General features: G+C 38.6%; 1 protein-coding gene across 4 annotated transcripts in view; it reads right to left on the bottom strand.

Moving 5' to 3' along the window:
• Window positions 1-17,745, bottom strand: part of Cntln (centlein) — a 248,432-nt gene that overhangs the window by 70,828 nt on the left and 159,859 nt on the right. For all 4 annotated transcript variants that reach the window (XM_075945720.1, XM_075945719.1, XM_075945716.1 and 1 more), the window contains 2 exons: window positions 9,800-9,900; window positions 2,642-2,733 (listed from right to left, as the gene is read on the bottom strand). In XM_075945720.1, the coding sequence (XP_075801835.1) occupies window positions 2,642-2,733; window positions 9,800-9,900 (193 nt within the window). The remainder of the gene's footprint in view (window positions 1-2,641; window positions 2,734-9,799; window positions 9,901-17,745) is intronic.

Here is a 17,745-nt window from a genome sequence, read left to right as displayed (position 1 = left end):
AAAATCTTTTTCCAAAAAATAATGTTCAACAATCTAAAATGATAAGAATTTGAAGGTTGTTTATAAGTAAAACATTTCCATTTATTTCAATGAATATTGCTCCTGTTGTAGGATACAGTGATGATCAAATACAACGATGGCCCTATGTTTCGGCAGTCACTGGAAAGACATATACTTGCACATCTTAAAGTAATGCATGATAGGATATAAACACTGTAGGTCTAAACACCAAGGACAAAATTATTATTACTGTTACAAAAGGAAGTTTGGATTTAGAATTGTAAAATGACAAGAGTTGTTATTTGAAACATAATATTTTACTATTTTTCAAAATAATTTTATAAGTGTTATTGAAACAGAAACTCCAAAACGGCTTTTGCAAAGAATCACTGACTCTTCATTTGAGCCCACAAGACAACTAAAAGCAGAACAGCTGGACATCTATGTATTTGTTTTGAATTTGTGTGCTGGCTCAAGAAACACATGGTTATTGTTTCTAATCTTACCTATCGAATCATCTAGAATTCCACAAAGATCCATAAGGTCAGATACCTCTACACCTCCAAATGAGAATAGCTATCCATGAGGCCAAAAAGCTGCATTCTCAGGGAGCAACAGATTAACAATATAACACTTTATTGGACCACCCTGATGATGGCTCTGAGCTGACATAAAAATGGGCAGACCACACCTTGCCCAAGACTGCTCAATTCACACCTCTGTTTTAAACTAAACCTAGAGCTCCTGTCAGTCCATGTATTATGAACTCCAATAAAAAGCTGGCCCTGATGCCCTTTATTGTTCCTTTCAGGGATGTGTCTTTGGGGCTGCTCAGAGAGCTCAGTCAGTAAAGTACCAAACTCCAGTACAAAGATCTGAGCTTGATCCCCAGAACTTACATACAAAAGCCAGGATGTTCTAGAGCTGGGGAGGCCAGGACAGGTAGACTCCTGCATCTCATAGACCAGCTAGCCAAGGCTACTTGACAGGTGAGTGAATTATTCCAGACCAGAAAAAAAAAAGAAAAGAAAAGAAAGAAACGGTGGTTTGTGCCTGAGGTGGTCTCAGATCTCCACAAGTATGCATATGCACACACCACACCATACACATAGGAATATACACACGCAAGAAGGAAATTCAGATATGTTTGATGTTGGAGGTTCCTGAACCTAGCTACTCAGGACATAAAGGACAGAATGCTGCAAGGCCAAGGCCAGCCTGGGCTACAGAAAGAGTTCAAACCCAGCCTGTGCAGTTCAACCTTGAAACCATTACATTGAACCTGATAATGTATTTTGTAAGAAGAAATATATTGAGACAAATGCTACAATTTGAAAGCAGCATTTACTATCAGTGATAGTAGTGCTGTATTGTGACTACATGTTGACATAGACTGCCCTATTAAAACACAGAAAACCATACTAAATATACATAAACTCTTATATATACTTTTTAAAAATAAAGATATTCATATATGGCGGGACAAATAGATTGTTGGTAAGTAACTTGCCTAGGATGCATAAAACCCCTACATAAATCTAAATATAAAGCTAATATGAAAAAGTAAGAAATTAATTTGCTAATTGGATTCAAATTCAATGAAAATCATTACTGTTCTTTTTCTGGGCCTAAATGCATTTCTGGACCCATAATGTTAGTCGTCAGTTGTAGAGGGTAGATAGAAGTCATAGTTTCCGTAGGCTTTCCCTTCTAGAGGACTAGTTATATACCATGAATCTATACAAACAAAATTATACGAAACAGTGAGGAAAATACTATCTTGAAACAAAGCTGATGCATTAATACAAAGTGTAAAGTTTCCCAGATGATGGTACATTGAGGGCATCAGTGTTTCACCTTCCTTCAAGATGAACGAATGTGAGCCTGTCTCAGTCTCTTCCCTATTATGTTCACCTGGTACGTGCCATTCAGTAGCAGTGAGGTGACATCCTTTGTTACAAGACAGTGGCAAGGCTAGGAAAAGTAGCTATAAATCTATCCACAGGTATAGGAAATAAAGGCAGTAAAGTGAAATTGCTTATACATGTTTGCATTTTCAGTTTTGCTTATGAAATGATGCTTTAGTAATACCAAAGACTAATCCAGAGTAGCTAGGTAACAGTCAGAGAGCCCATTACTGAAAGATAAATCTTAAATAATATGGCTAGTAAATGTTTTTGAACCTGACAATACTGTATTATGGGTAATTTTTGACAATAAGTCACATATATTTAAATTATGAAGACATTGCCATTTTACTCTGGCAGAGCTATGAATAGGAACAGCAATCTGTGCCTGTTGCAGATCAGGGGCTTCTGACCCACTTGTAACTTGAACTGCTCACTTATAACTAAGAGGCACATATACTCTAAATTTTGTTAACTTTTCTTCTTTTCATTTCTCCTCTCCATCTATAAAAATATTTTTAATCTATGTCCAAGGAAGCACAAATGTTTACCCATTTATTTTTCTAACATTGATTTTGTTAACCTATTTTGGCAAGCCAATGATTTTGAATTATGAATTTAAATCAAGGATTCACACAAGGTTTAAGTTCATGAGCCCTCGTTTTAAAATATAATCCTTTATGGTAAAATTCAGATTTAACTTGCTCAGCTCAATATCTTAAAGATTGGACTACCTTCTGTAATGTCTGCTCCGGTATTGCTTTCTCATTCTTCTCTGGAGTACTCTTCTTGACCCCAGCATCTTCATGTTGTCTAAAGAGTTGTTCTGGAAGCAAATGAATAATATATTAGGGTATATCATATATTGCTGAGACACTGTACTATCATTTTAAGAGGAAAGATTTTGTGGTTTTTCAATTATGAATAATCTAGTCTACTCTCCTGCCAAGTATTTGACCAGAACAAAATGGTGACCTCTCTTAAGGGCTTTTCTTTTGGTCACATAATTACGTATCTTTATAGTGTCATAGTTTTTCCTGCAGTGTTAAGATTTTCAAAGGTACAATAGATCTGCAGGCTAACAATGCAATACTTTCATTCCCATGTTCATGCTTTTGTAGACTATTCTGCCTTTACCTTAAAAGCAGAATTCATTGCCGTTTTATCTACAGCGACTACCAGTTTTGTTCTGCTGATCCTGTTCCCTGCCATGAGGATCAGAGTGATCACTGAACAAAGCAAACAGTAATGGAATTAGAGACTGAAACCATAACAGTGCATGAACCTTTCCTTCCACGAAAAGACTGTGCACGGGCAGGTTAGCCATAAAAGCCTCAAAGCTAGAGGAGCTGCAGCTTCACTTCCTAAGAAGTGGGTGAAGTTGTTTGACAAATCACTCCTGCGTAGGCTGACAACTAACTACCACAGCTTCTCGGTGCAGCCAAAACCTGTAAGCAAGTTACCAAATTCAGGGAAACATTGTCACATTTTTCATTAATATTAAAATTCATTGAAACCTATAACTAACTATTTTATTTACAGATAAGTTAAAGTTACCATCTTTTAGTGAATTCCTTAACTGTCTCTTAAGTATAATGTTGCTAAAGAACAAAGCAGGGATCAGAAAAGTGTATGACGCTAAGAGAGTGTGCATCTGTGCCAGCTTGCTTTTGCTTTAAAGTCAGCTTGACTGCTGTAGGTCAGTGTAAACTTTGATTTATCAACAAAGGAAGAGAAAACAATATTATTCTCTGTAGAGTAGAAATCCTCCTGATAAAAACAGCGACTAACAAGTTTGTTAGAGTGAATTAGGCATTTCTTTTGTCTTTGAAACATGACATACTCAATTAAAACTTCTGTGCTCATGAAATAAACAGAACACTGTCCTAAGAATAATAAAAGCTAGAATAGGTAGAATTTGCCTCTTGGGGAACATGTACCTTTACCTTGATAATACTCTATCAGCTCCCAAGCTTCTTTTTCTAGTCCCCTAACACCATGGTGCTGAATTCATTTACAGCACTCTTCAGCAATATAGAAATAATATGCAAATATAATTCATCTGCTCTAGTCATTTAAATATCTCCTATAGCTCTGAGTGAAATGTTTGTCCTTAAAACTAAGATAATAGTAAAATATTCACATACATAGAGTACTAATGACATCTATATATTGCTAATAAAATTAACACTGAAGAATGATTTTTTAAAAAATTTCCTTGCTGTATATTTTGTCCTAGGTATCTGCAAGAAATGCTGGACAGACTAGCTGAACATGTGCACCTGTGGGTGTCGCTAGCTGAGCATGTGCACCTGTAGGTGTCACTAGGTTAGCATGTGCACCTGTGGGTGTCACTAGTTGAGCATGTGCACCTGTAGGTGTCACTAGGTTAGCATGTGCACCTGTGGGTGTCACTAGGTTAGCATGTGCACCTGTGGGTGTCACTAGCTGAGCATGTGCACCTGTGGGTGTCGCTAGTTGAGCATGTGCACCTGTGGGTGTCACTAGGTTAGCATGTGCACCTGTGGGTGTCACTAGCTGAGCATGTGCACCTGTGGGTGTCACAAGCTGAGCATGTGCACCTGTGGGTGTCACAAGCTGAACATGTGCACCTGTGGGTGTTGCTAGGTGAGCATGTGCACCTGTGGGTGTCACAAGCTGAGCATGTGCACCTGTGGGTGTCTCAAGCTGAACATGTGCACCTGTGGGTGTTGCTAGGTGAGCATGTGCACCTGTGGGTGTCACTAGCTGAGCATGTGCACCTGTGGGTGTCACTAGCTGAACATGTGCACCTGTGGGTGTCGCTAGCTGAGCATGTGCACCTGTAGGTGTCACTAGGTTAGCATGTGCACCTGTGGGTGTCACTAGCTGAGCATGTGCACCTGTGGGTGTCACAAGCTGAGCATGTGCACCTGTGGGTGTCACAAGCTGAACATGTGCACCTGTGGGTGTTGCTAGGTGAGCATGTGCACCTGTGGGTGTCACTAGCTGAGCATGTGCACCTGTGGGTGTCACTAGGTTAGCATGTGCACCTGTGGGTGTCGCTAGCTGAGCATGTGCACCTGTAGGTGTCACTAGGTTAGCATGTGCACCTGTGGGTGTCACCAGCTGAGCATGTGCACCTGTGTGTGTCACAAGCTGAGCATGTGCATCTGTGGGTGTCACAAGCTGAACATGTGCACCTGTAGGTGTTGCTAGGTGAGCATGTGCACCTGTGGGTGTCACTAGCTGAGCATGTGCACCTGTGGGTGTCACTAGCTGAACATGTGCACCTGTGGGTGTCGCTAGCTGAGCATGTGCACCTGTGGGTGTCGCTAGGTTAGCATGTGCACCTGTGGGTGTCACTAGCTGAGCATGTGCACCTGTGGGTGTTGCTAGGTGAGCATGTGCACCTGTGGGTGTCACTAGCTGAGCATGTGCACCTGTAGGTGTCACAAGCTGAACATGTGCACCTGTGGGTGTCGCTAGCTGAGCATGTGCACCTGTGGGTGTCACAAGCTGAACATGTGCACCTGTGGTTGTCGCTAGGTGATTATGTGCACCTGTAGGTGTTGCAAGGTGAGCATGTGCACCTGTGGGTGTCGCTAGTTGAGCATGTGCACATGTAGGTGTCACTAGGTTAGCATGTGCACCTGTGGGTGTCACTAGCTGAGCATGTGCACCTGTGGGTGTCACTAGCTGAGCATGTGCACCTGTAGGTATCACTAGGTTAGCATGTGCACCTGTGGGTGTCACTAGCTGAGCATGTGCACCTGTAGGTGTCACTAGGTTAGCATGTGCACCTTTGGGTGTCACTAGCTGAGCATGTGCACCTGTGGGTGTCGCTAGCTGAGCATGTGCACCTGTGGGTGTCACTAGGTTAGCATGTGCACCTGTGGGTGTCACTAGCTGAGCATGTGCACCTGTGGGTGTCGCTAGTTGAGCATGTGCACCTGTAGGTGTCACTAGGTTAGCATGTGCACCTGTGGGTGTCACTAGCTGAGCATGTGCACCTGTGGGTGTCACAAGCTGAACATGTGCACCTGTAGGTGTCACTAGCTGAGCATGTGCACCTGTGGATGTCACCCAGATAGATTTTTCTGGCCTATATAGCTTCTATAAGTATACTGAAACAGCTAGGCTCAGACTCTGGAGTGAAACAGGGATATACTCTTTGCCACTTCAGTTCAAACATCTCAGGATATACAGACGTAGGCAAGAGGGCCTCGTTAAGAAAATGACATTTCTTCTCTCTCTTTCTCTTTCTCTCTCTTGACAAGTGTGCTTTATTCTACAAGACTTATATGGTTTAAATGCTTTAACTTTTACTAACATTAAAATTCTTCTGGGTTTTGTTCCTTCTTACTTAGAAATTTTTCTTTTTCTGTTTTTAAACATTAACTTTTTAAATAATTTGTTAAAATTAGTTTGATTTTATTTTTGTTTCATCTCCTTTTAATCTTCTTGGTTTACCATGGTGGTAAAGGGATTTTCTCCCGCTTTCTTGGAGTCTAAGTGCACTGAAATAAATAGGAATTTGTAGGGGAAAATGCATACCACACAGACTATGAAAATTGCAGAAGTGCCAGATGGTCCAGGCTGCAGTATCCTCAGCAATAGGAAAATTGAGATGGAGCAAGGGATTGAAGACCTTTTTTAGGGGTAGAAAATGACCTCTAGGGAAACTGAGTGAGTCTGATGGACAGACCATGCCAGGAACAGAGGTGAACACAGAAACTGCAGCAGCATTGAGGGTTGTCTTTCCATGTCCAAGACTCACCAGAATAGGTATCTTTAAAGAGAATTGTCAAGTACCTTTAAGCCTGTTTTTCTATGAGTTAATCCTTGGTTACTGGGATTTTAGAGAGGGATCAAAGTCACATAAGGTAATCTGCACAGCTTCCTGAGCCTGATAGCAACATACAAAGGAAGGTCAGAAATGACCAGGTTCTAAGGAGGCTGAAAGACTCCCCAGTTTCCCCTATTTCAAATTACTCAGCATAGCTGGGGTACAGGGTGTTCAGGACTCAGGGGTTGGGGGAGAAAGATTCTGAATTCCAGGTCATCCTGGACTGCACAGAAAGATTCTGTCCCATGTCAAAGTGTCATTAGTTTGGGTTATTAGTTTCCAAGCCCCAACATTCCATTGGATAATTAATCTAAATGATTCTGCAATTTTTTTTACTGTTAATTACTTTATTATTCTTTTATATTCTCAATTTAATTATAGTAACATTATTTTTAAAACCTATCATATTTTTTGTGATTTTTTCCATTTTAACATTTAACAAAACAAACATAAAAAATAGTTTCATGTTTGTTTTAATAATTAAATTATTTTTTATAAATTGTGAACATAATTTACCATTTTTAATTTGATTTCCACTAGTTTTATTTGAAATACTTAATAGCAAAACACAACTCCAATCATCCTAAATTAGGGCTATCATTTTACAAAATTAATTTGCTATTAAATATAAATATAGTCATTTAGCATTCAATAGGCTGTATTTTACATTATTTAATGACATAATACATTTTATTTCCCCCAAATGCAAAAGAGAATATGGAAAAGTGTTAGTGCAAACTACATTGAGCCAAATGAAACAACCTTACTCTTGAATTGACATGCCAATTTTTGCACTATCCTAAGGATATTAATGGCTAATATTAAAACTTACCTTACTTCTTCTATTCTTTGGATTTTTATTGATAAATGATAACTATATTTTACTGATTATATTTCTTGATCTGTGAATCAATTTAAAACAAACAAAAATACTACAAAATACAATTTAGTAGAAAATAACTAATTGCATTCATTTTAGTAACTGAAGACATATTTTTCTGTGATTTCAATTCATTACATACTAATTCTGCATGATACATTTTAGTGCACATAACATTTATTCATTTTAGTTTGTGTATAGGATAAGTAATTCAGCTCAATCAGATTGAACATGATAGTTTTATCTTGCCTGTATACTTATTCTCAATGTCGCTGATACTTCTTTCAAATCAAATTATTCATTAAATAACTCACTATTTTCGATTGCTACTTTTGAATATATTTCTTAATTATACCACATTACTTTATTTTTTCTCCTTTTTTTTTCTAATTGAAAAGATCCTTCTCTCATACAATGCATCAACCATAGCTTTCCCTCCCTCCACTCCTCTTAGTTCCCCTCCACCTCCCTTCCCCCATCCACCAGCCTCTATTTCCTCTTCAGAAAAGAGTAGGCCTTCAAGAGACAGCAGTCAATCAGCACAAAAATAGATACAGCAAGACAGGACAAAGTAAGAACTTGTGGGAGTAGCCAAGCAGTTTTTCTTATTTTTAAAAAGTTCTTCTTTAGGTATATATACTCAGCATAGTCCCTTCATAAATCCTTCCTGTTGTTGCTGCTTTCTGCTTCTGTCAATCCCTTTAGCCCTCAGATAATTTTATTTCTATCTACACGTCACAAACACACGTATATAAAATACAGAGCCACAAATTAATAAAAACATGATATTGCCTAAGGCAGGCCTAATTTACTTAATGTTATCTCATTTTTCCTATGTTCCTGAAAAGAGCATAGCTTTATTCTTAAGGCTGAAAATTCCATTGTGCACATATACCACATTTGTCCACCAATCCTCTGATGTTGGATACTTAGGTTGGTTCCATAACTCAGCTACTGTACACAATGCTACAATAAGCACCAATATGCAAGAAACCGATGTGCAATGTAAGATATTGATTTGGAATTGTTAACTCACAAGTTTTTCCTTTTCTTCTTAATTTGGTTCTTTCTGATTGCTTGACTGTTTATCTATGTATGTTTTTGTTTTCAAAACAATATAGTTACTTTTAACAATAAAACAAGAAGATTATTCAGGGTCCCAATTGTTAAGAAAGAAGTGGGAATATGTTTCAATCGAAGAGAGAGAAAAGTTCCTGGCAAGAGAAGAAAACTGAAAACAAAAAACCATGTCTCAGAAGTCAATGAAGGGGTAAACTCATATTTTGGTGAAAACTAAACGTATAAAGTAGAAATGTTAAATCTGGCTTTGGTAAATCACTAACACCATATTTAAGACTGAGTCAGTAATAACAACTGGGAAAAAGCTAAACAAAGAATTCATTGAAAACAATCAATAGGTGTCGTGACAGCAGCTGAGTGGCAGAAGCTGGAGGAATCTTATATTAGCCTGATTTGCTTCTTCTACTAAGATACTGAAGTTGCACAGTAAATAATTGTCTTCACTTTTACCATAGGAACAACTTGCATTGGTAACATGACACATCTCCTATCATGAGACAAGTGGTCACAGTGGTCACACACTTAATGAATGAACAAAGCTTCCCTCTAGGTTTAGGATTGTGGTCCCATAACGCTAGAAAGAACTAAGTACCTTCAAAATCTTGTAATAGCAAAAGAAAACATGAATGAATCACTGTTAAATCAATGATAAAATTGTGAGCAAGTCTAACAAGGGAAATTTCATGAATGAACAATAAAAATAGTCAATTTTTGTTATTTTTATAATTATCAAACATGACTTCACAATTTTATATTAAGAGAAAGAGAGAGAAGCCAGAAGGGTCATGGTCCTAGAGGCAGTGTTCTCCCCCTCCTAGACAAGGGTTCCGGGGTTGAACTCAGCTCACAGGCCTGTGCAGCCACAGCTTTAGCAGCTCAGCCATCTCCCAAATCCCACGGAAAAGTTGTAAGAAATTGTGAGCCTGTTCGAAGTGAGATATTTAGGAGTTCACTGTATTTGATTTTCTCATGAAACATAAAAATTTAGTGTGTTATAAATAAATAACACGGTGCAAAAATGGAGAAACTAAGTAATATCCTTAAATTGAAACAAAAACTAGAGAATTTAATAATGCTAAAGATTTATTTTAATTAAAAACTTACCTTCTCTTTTCTCTGCCATGCACCTCTTCAATTCTTGTATTGTTGTTTTATCAATAGACATATGTACTTTAAGCTCATCCAATTCATCTTGAAGATTCATCCTATGAAAAATTCAAATAATTAATAATTACATAAAATGTGTAAGTTAAGGAAGGTTATAGTAAAATAATCAACAAAGACAATGGAAGAGTAGAAAACATTAAGATAAAATCAAAAATATAGTAATTACATGAATTCAATTACATTTTCAGCATTCAAATAGATTTTTATGAGGTATCTTTTATTATGTACTATGAACTTCAATGAACTTCATTACAATAAACATACCTATGTGTGTGTGTGTGCACGCATGTGTGTGTGTGTATACATGTGTGCATGTGTGTTGAAAGACTGACCCTGTGTGTAGCCTAAGATGGCTTTAAAGTCAAAATTTTGCCTTGACCTCTTGAGTGCTGGGATTATAGGCATATGTCATCATAATCAGCTAAAGAACTCCTATGTGTATGTAGGGTGTGTGTAGGGGGGGTCTAAGTATGTATAGGGCAAAAAATGAAAAACAGAGACAAGAGGGAGAAAAGTGCCGAGGAAAGGAGAGAGGGTAATTGGACTGCGGTAGTTTGAATGTAATTGGCTCCCATAATCCCATGACAGTGGCACTATTAGGAGGTGTGACTTTGTTGCAGTGAATATGGAATTGTTGGAGGAAGTGTGTCCCTGTAGGGATGGGCTTTGAGGTTTCTTATGCTCAGGATACTACTCAGTGTCTCTGCAGATTTCCTGCTGCCTTCCTGGCAAGATGTAGCCAGCAACCGTATATGTCTGTATGCTGTTACGTTTCTCTCCATGAACCGCTAAAAGTGCCTCAATTAAATATATATTGTTTTGGAAGAGTTTCCGTAGTCATGGTGTATCATCATAGCAATAAACACCCAAACTAAGGCAGAAGTTGGTACCAGGAGTGGAGTATTACTGTGATAGGCCTGATCATGTTTTTGTTTGGAGTGAGATGGACTTTGGGAGTTTGCGTTAAGAAAGCAGTAGAAGGGCTGGAGAGATGGCTCAGCAGTTAAGAGCATTGCCTGCTCTTCCAAAGGTCCTGAGTTCAATTCCCAGCAACCACATGGTGGCTCACAACCATCTGTAATGGGGTCTGGTGCCCTCTTCTTGCCTGAACGCATACACACAGACAGAATATTGTATACATAATAAATAATAAATAAATATTTTTTAAAAAGCAGTAGAATGCTTTAAGCACTGCTTAATGGAACATACTAGTAGGAGCATGGAAGATAATGGTGCTGATAATTATTTGAAATGTCAGGAGCTGGCCCAAGAGTTTTCAGAGATGAATTTCACTATGTTGCCTAGAAATCATTTTTGTGATATTTTAGAGAAAGAAGTGGCTCTGCCTTTTACCTCTGTCTGGAGAGTCTGCCCGAGGCTAAAGTGAAGAGTTTCAGATTAATTCTGTTGGCAGAAGAATTCTCAAAGCAGCCAAGTTTAGACTCTGTCTTGTAAATATTCGTGGTAACTCTAATGAAGATTTATAATAAAAGGAGCAAGCTGAGCAAGGAAAAATATTTGAAGACAAAAAGGGCACCATACAGTGGAACTGAGATAAATGCTCTGTTCAAGGAGACAAAAGGATTAAATAATGGAATAAAAAGAATCGTGACCTCAGGCAATGGTGGCACACACCTTTAATCTTAACACTCCAGAGGCAGGTAGAGGCAGACAGATCTCTGTGAGTTCAAGTCCAGCCTGGTCTGCAAGCTAGTTTCAAATCAGCCAAGTTTAAGCAGTGAAAGACAGAAAGCTGGCGGGTTTTGGTTTCACAGTTAAGGACAGAAGAAAAGAATTAAGATCCTGTGATTCTTGTTTGCTGTAGTTGTAGAATCAACTGGGATTAACAGAATACTGGAACAACTAAAGCAAAATTTTGCTTTGATACGATAACTGATGTTGATTGGCTGAAGCTAAGAAATTAGCAGTGACTAAGAAGAGACTAGTATCACTGAGGTGAAATCTTCTGGAAGGTGTTTCCTGAGAGCACAGAGAAGTTACATACCAGAGGTGGCCAAGATTGCACCTCATGCTGGGTGCCACCCAGGTGGTACCAGTTTCGAAGGCAGAAGGGGTCACAGAGAGTAGCTGAGGTTTGACATTGTGAGAGGCTAGGAAAGGCCATTGGTGAAGGTGCAGCCTCAGTGGCAGCTGAAGGCCCAGGACTGAAGGGCTTATGAAAAGAAGTTGAGGCTTGGCACCTTGAGGAGAGCCTATGAGAGGCTATTGGTGAAAGAGCAGTCTAGTTGCAGCAGAAGACCCCAGTGTTTTGGAAATGCCAGTACCGTGGAATGACCAAGAACACCAGTAGAAGTGGAGTGGAGCCTGCCAGAGCCTAAAAAGTGAGTTGTGTATACTGAAGTGGACAGAGCCAGAGAAGGAACCCAAGCTCTTTGGAGGAGTCGAAAAGACTGTGAATAGATCCCAGATATTGGATGGTTGGAATTCTGTAATTAACCAAGATGTTAGATATCCCAGAGTTGCGTGATACCTGCCAAGAAGAGCTGCTAACAGGGAGTGGAACAAGCCCAAGAGAAAGAAGTATGTTGCAGTCAACAAAGCTAACTAGAGATGTGGGGAATGTTTTGACATCAGACACAGAAATGCAGAGCTTAGAGTTTGCTCAATTGGTTTTCGACTTTGCTTTCGTTCAATATTTCCTCATTGTGCTCCTTCCCTGAATTTTGGAATGGTAACGTATATCCTGTGCCACTCTATGTTAAAAGTATACAATCTGCTTTTTGATTTTAATTTTTTTTAAACAGGTGATTTTATTTAAATGATTGTCATGTGTCTCAGAAGTAACTTTGGACTTTTAAACATTGTTGAGATTGTGATAGATTATGGAGACTTTTGAAATTGGACTAAATGCATTATGCATTCTGATATTGTTGCAAGCTTATGGGGGACAGAAAGTGGAATGTGGACTTTTGGCCCCCATAATCTCATAGGGAATGGCTCTATTAGGAGGCATGGCTTTGTTGGAGGAAGTGTTTCACTGTGGGGGTCAGTTTTAAAGTTTCATAAACTGAGGATACATCAGTGTCTCAGTCAACTTCCTGTTGCCTTCTGGGCAAGATAAAGCCATGGTACCATTCCATGTCTGCCTGCATGTTGCCATGCTCCCTGTCATGAACATTTTAAACTGTAAGCCATCACCTCACTTAAACGTTTTCTTTTTAAGAGTTGTTGTGGTCATGGTGTCTCTTCATAGCAATAACAACCCAAACTAAAACAAGGACTTATGTGACTTGAACTTGCAAAGGAAGCTAGGGCAAAGGAGAGGTGGAAGGGTCCAACAGGTGATAAGAGTAGAAGGAGGAGAAAGGAACCAGGATCAATAAAAACAATTTATGTTTGAAAATATCATAATGATAGCTAATACTTTGCATGCTAGTTACATTTTTAAATATCATGTATCAGGGGAAAGGGAGATATCTTAGTCTGTACAGTATTTGCTGTACAATCAAGAGGATCTGAGTTCTATTACTCACACCCATGTAAGGAGTGTAAAAAGCTGTGAACTGTTATGTGTGCTTGTAACTCTTGTGCTGGGGAGGCAGCAACATGAAGATCCCTGGGGCTCACTGGCCCATCAGCATAGTCCCAGAAAGTCCTGTCTCTATAGTAAGTCAGGGCGATGCAAGGAAAAAAACATGGTGGAAGATTAGCCCTGGAGATTATGAGAGAATCTGCTATAAGTCAAACTCAGAACTGATGCCTCCAAAGGCATTATTAAGAGAAAGTCACATAAGAATACCATCACATAGTATCAAAAAAGATAATAATCCCAACAAAACATAATTCTCAACACAGAAGTATGAGGGATAAAATGAAGAAAACACCAACAGTTAACTGAAATAAGGATGGCTGCACAGGATCTGAAAGAGGCAGGAAAGAAGTCGGGGAGGGGATGAAAAGATCTCAGGGTCAGATGGAAACTTTGCAGTGCCAGCAACAGATCAGGTCAAACAGAAGAGAAAAAAAAAAAAGAGAGATTGAAGACAGATCTTTTGAGTTGTTACTGTCACAAAGAACAAAAGAGAAATAAAAAATTCTTGAAGAGAAAATACAAAAACTTGAGACGCCCTTAAAATGTAAATATTCAGATCATTGGCATCCCAGAGGGAGAATTACAGGTTGGGGCCACTATGAAAAGGATAATAGCATAAAACTTTCCAAATTTTGGGGAAGACAATGGATACCCTAGTATAACAAGAACTTCAAATACACATGACCATAGATACCATGGCATATTATACTTAAGTTGTTAAAGTACAGGACAAAAAAGGGCACATGACAATCTGCAAGAGGGTAACAAATAAAGGCAAATACATTAGATTACTGGTAGATTTCTCAGAAAAATTCCAAATACCAGGAGGACATGGAGTCATGTATTTCGGGTTCCAAAAGAAAATAATTGCAACAAAAATTTTTGTACCCAACAAGGTTTTGCTTCACAGTGAAAGGAGAAATAAGGACCTTCCAGAAAAAGGAAAAACCAAGGGAACTGATGGCCACTAGATCAGAATTATAAAAGATGCTCCAAGGAATCATATACCCAGATGAGAAAGAATTCTATAAATACCACCATTAAGAGCATGAATAACCTTTCCATGCCGGAGCCCACCCAGCATAACCCCAAGCACCCAAGTGACCCCTCCTCTCCTTGTCACCTTATCCCAGCCTACTGTTATGGCTGAAGTATCCTCTTCCACCAGAGGCCAGGACTGCATCCTGAAACGCAATTAAGTCCCTGCCCAGCCACCAGTGCTTGCCTAGCATAACTCCAGTTCTCCCTCTTCTCTTCATCACCATGTTCTGGTCTACATCTCTGCAGATGTGCCCCATCAGAAGACAAACCAAACTCCTGAAAACCAGAGATAAGACCAGCATCCTGGGCCTCAAAGACCAGGCCAACTCCTTGGTAACCAGGCAAAAGCCTCCTACCCCAACAGAAGTCAGGCCAGCACTCTAAACCCATAGGACCGCTCGCTATCCAGATCAGAGGCAATGCACATTGCCAGAACTTCAGCACCCAACTTAGGCAGAAACATCCTGCCTGACCAGAGGCCATCCAGATCACTAGAAGTCTAGCCTCTAATGCAGGTAGAGACCATCTACTCAACCTGAGGTCATGGCAGTCAGAAGACCAGAGAGAAAACAGAAACCAAAGAAGAAAACACCCATCCAACAAAGGCAAATCCAGAAATTAGCACCTAGATCTAGAATCACTCCAAACCCAGATGTCTAAACATCAGTGTAAGAACACAGTCAATAATAATGAAGGCAATATATCACGACCAAAACACAGTCATCCTATTACATCAAGCTCTAGATAATCCAACACAGCTGAAGCACAAGAAAATGACCTTAAAACCAACTTCATGAAGATGATAGAGGTCCTTAAAGAGGAAATGAATAAATCTCTTGAAGAAACTAAAGAAAAGACAATAAAAATAAAAAATCAATAATTCTCTCAAACAATGGAAAGAAAACAAGAAAAGCAAACAAACATTTGATGAAAATAAATAAAGCTGTTCAAGTCCTGAAAATGGAAATAAAAACAATAAAAAAACAGAAACTAAGGGAATTCTGGAGATGGAAAATCAAGGTAAGCAAACAGGAGCTGCAGATGCAAGCACTGCCGTCAGACTACAATATACAGAAGACAGAGTCTCAGGCACTGGAGACATGGGAGAGGATATATCACTGATAGATATATCAGTGAAGAAAAGTGTTAAACCTAAAACATTCCTGACACAAAACATCCAGGAAATTTGGGACACTATGAAAAGACCAAACCAAAAAATATTAGGAATAGAAGAAAGAAAAGATTCCCAACTCAAAGGCACAAAAATATTTTTTTAAAATTATAGAAGAAAAATTTCCTAACCTAAAGAAGGTACAAGAAGCTTACAAAACACCAAATAAATTAGACCAGAAAGGAAAGAGCCTTCACTACATAACAGTCAAAATACTAAACATACAAAAAATAAAAAAGATTATTAAAATCTGTAAGAGAAAATGGCCAAATAACATGTGAAGGCAGACCTATTAGAATTACAGCCAATTTCTCAGTGGAGACTCTAAAAGCCAGAGGGGCCTGCACAGATGTGCTACAGACTGTAAGAGACCACAGATGCCAGCCCAGACTACTGAACCCAGCAATATTTTAATTCACCATAGATGTAGAAAACACGATAGTCAAGATAAAGTCAAAATTAAAAAATATCTATCAAAAATCCACTCCTACAGAATATAATAAAAAACCCTCCAATCCAAGGAAGTTAATTACATCCACAAAACACAGGCAATAAATAATCTTATACCAGCATAACCAAAAGAAGGAAAACACCCTGACATGCACAAACTACCACAATTAACAACTACAACAAAATAACAAGAGTTAACAATCTTTGGTAATTGATATCTCTTAGCATCAAAGGACTCAATTCCCCAATAAAAAGACACAGACTAACAGAATCGATCCAAAAACAAGATCAATCCATCTGCTGAATACAAGAAACATACTTCAACATCAAAGACAGACATTACCAGACAGAGTAAAGAATTAGAAATAAGAAGTAAGATGGACTAGCTATTCTAATATCTAACAAAATAGACTTCTAACCAAAATTAATCAAGAGACAGGGAAGGATACTTCATACAAATAAAAGGAAAACCTACCAGCATTATATCTCAATTATCAATATATATGATCCAAACACAAGGGCATTATGTTCGTAAAAGAAACACTACTAAACTTTAAATCACACATTGATGTTCATACACTGATAATGGAGACTTCACTATCCCACTCTACCAAAAGACTGATCATCTAGACAAAAACTAAACAGAAATAGTGGAGCTAACAGAAGTTATGACTCAGATGGTCCTAAGAGATATCTATAGAACATTTCACTCCAACACAAATGAACACACTTTCTTCTCAGCACCTTATGGAATTATTCTCCAAAATTGACCACATACTTGGTCAGAAAGCAAGTCTAAACAGATAGAAGAAAATTGAAATACCTCCCCTTGTGGTAGTTTGAATGTAATTGACCCTCATAGGGAGTGGCACTATTAGGAAGTATGACTTTGCTGGAGTAGGTATGGCCTTGTTAGAGGAAGTGTGTAACTGTGGGGGTAGGCTTTGAAGTTTGCTGTGCTCAGGATACTGCCCAGTCTGTTAGTTTACTTCCTGTTACCTGAAAGGTTTAGGACTCTCAATTACTCCTCCAGTACTGTATCTGCCTGCATGGTGTCATGTTTCTCACCACGATGACAATGGACTGAACCTCTGAAATTGGAAGTTGCTGCCACAATTAAATGTTTTCTGTTATAAGAGTTGCCATGGTCATGGTAGCTCTTCACAGAAATAAAAACCCTAACTAAGACACCACTGTATCTTATAGATCACCACAGATTAAAGCTGGATTTCAATAAAAAGAGAAACAACAGAAAGTCTAGAAATGCATGGAAACTAAATAACTCTCTACTGAATACCACCGAGTCAAGGAAGAAGTAAAGAAAAATGTTAAAGACTCCCTAGATTCAATGAAAGCAAATGCACAACATACCCAATGTTATGGGACATAATGAAAGTGGTGCTAAGAGGAACATTCACAGCATTCACAGCACTAAGTACCTGCATACAGAATTGGAGAGATCTCATACTATAGACTTAACAGTACACCTGAAAGCTCTAGAACCAAAAAGTAAACACACCCAAGAGGAGTAGGCAGAAGAAGATGATCAAACTGAGGGCTGAAATCAATAAAATAAAAACAAAGAGAATAATACAAAGAACCAATGAAACAAAAAGTCAGTTCTTTGAGAAAATCAACAAGATAGTCAAACCTTCATCCACATTAACC

Source organism: Microtus pennsylvanicus, chromosome 13, assembly GCF_037038515.1.
Source record: "Microtus pennsylvanicus isolate mMicPen1 chromosome 13, mMicPen1.hap1, whole genome shotgun sequence".
Taxonomy (NCBI): domain Eukaryota; kingdom Metazoa; phylum Chordata; class Mammalia; order Rodentia; family Cricetidae; genus Microtus; species Microtus pennsylvanicus.
This window is presented reverse-complemented; position numbering and strand designations above follow the sequence as displayed.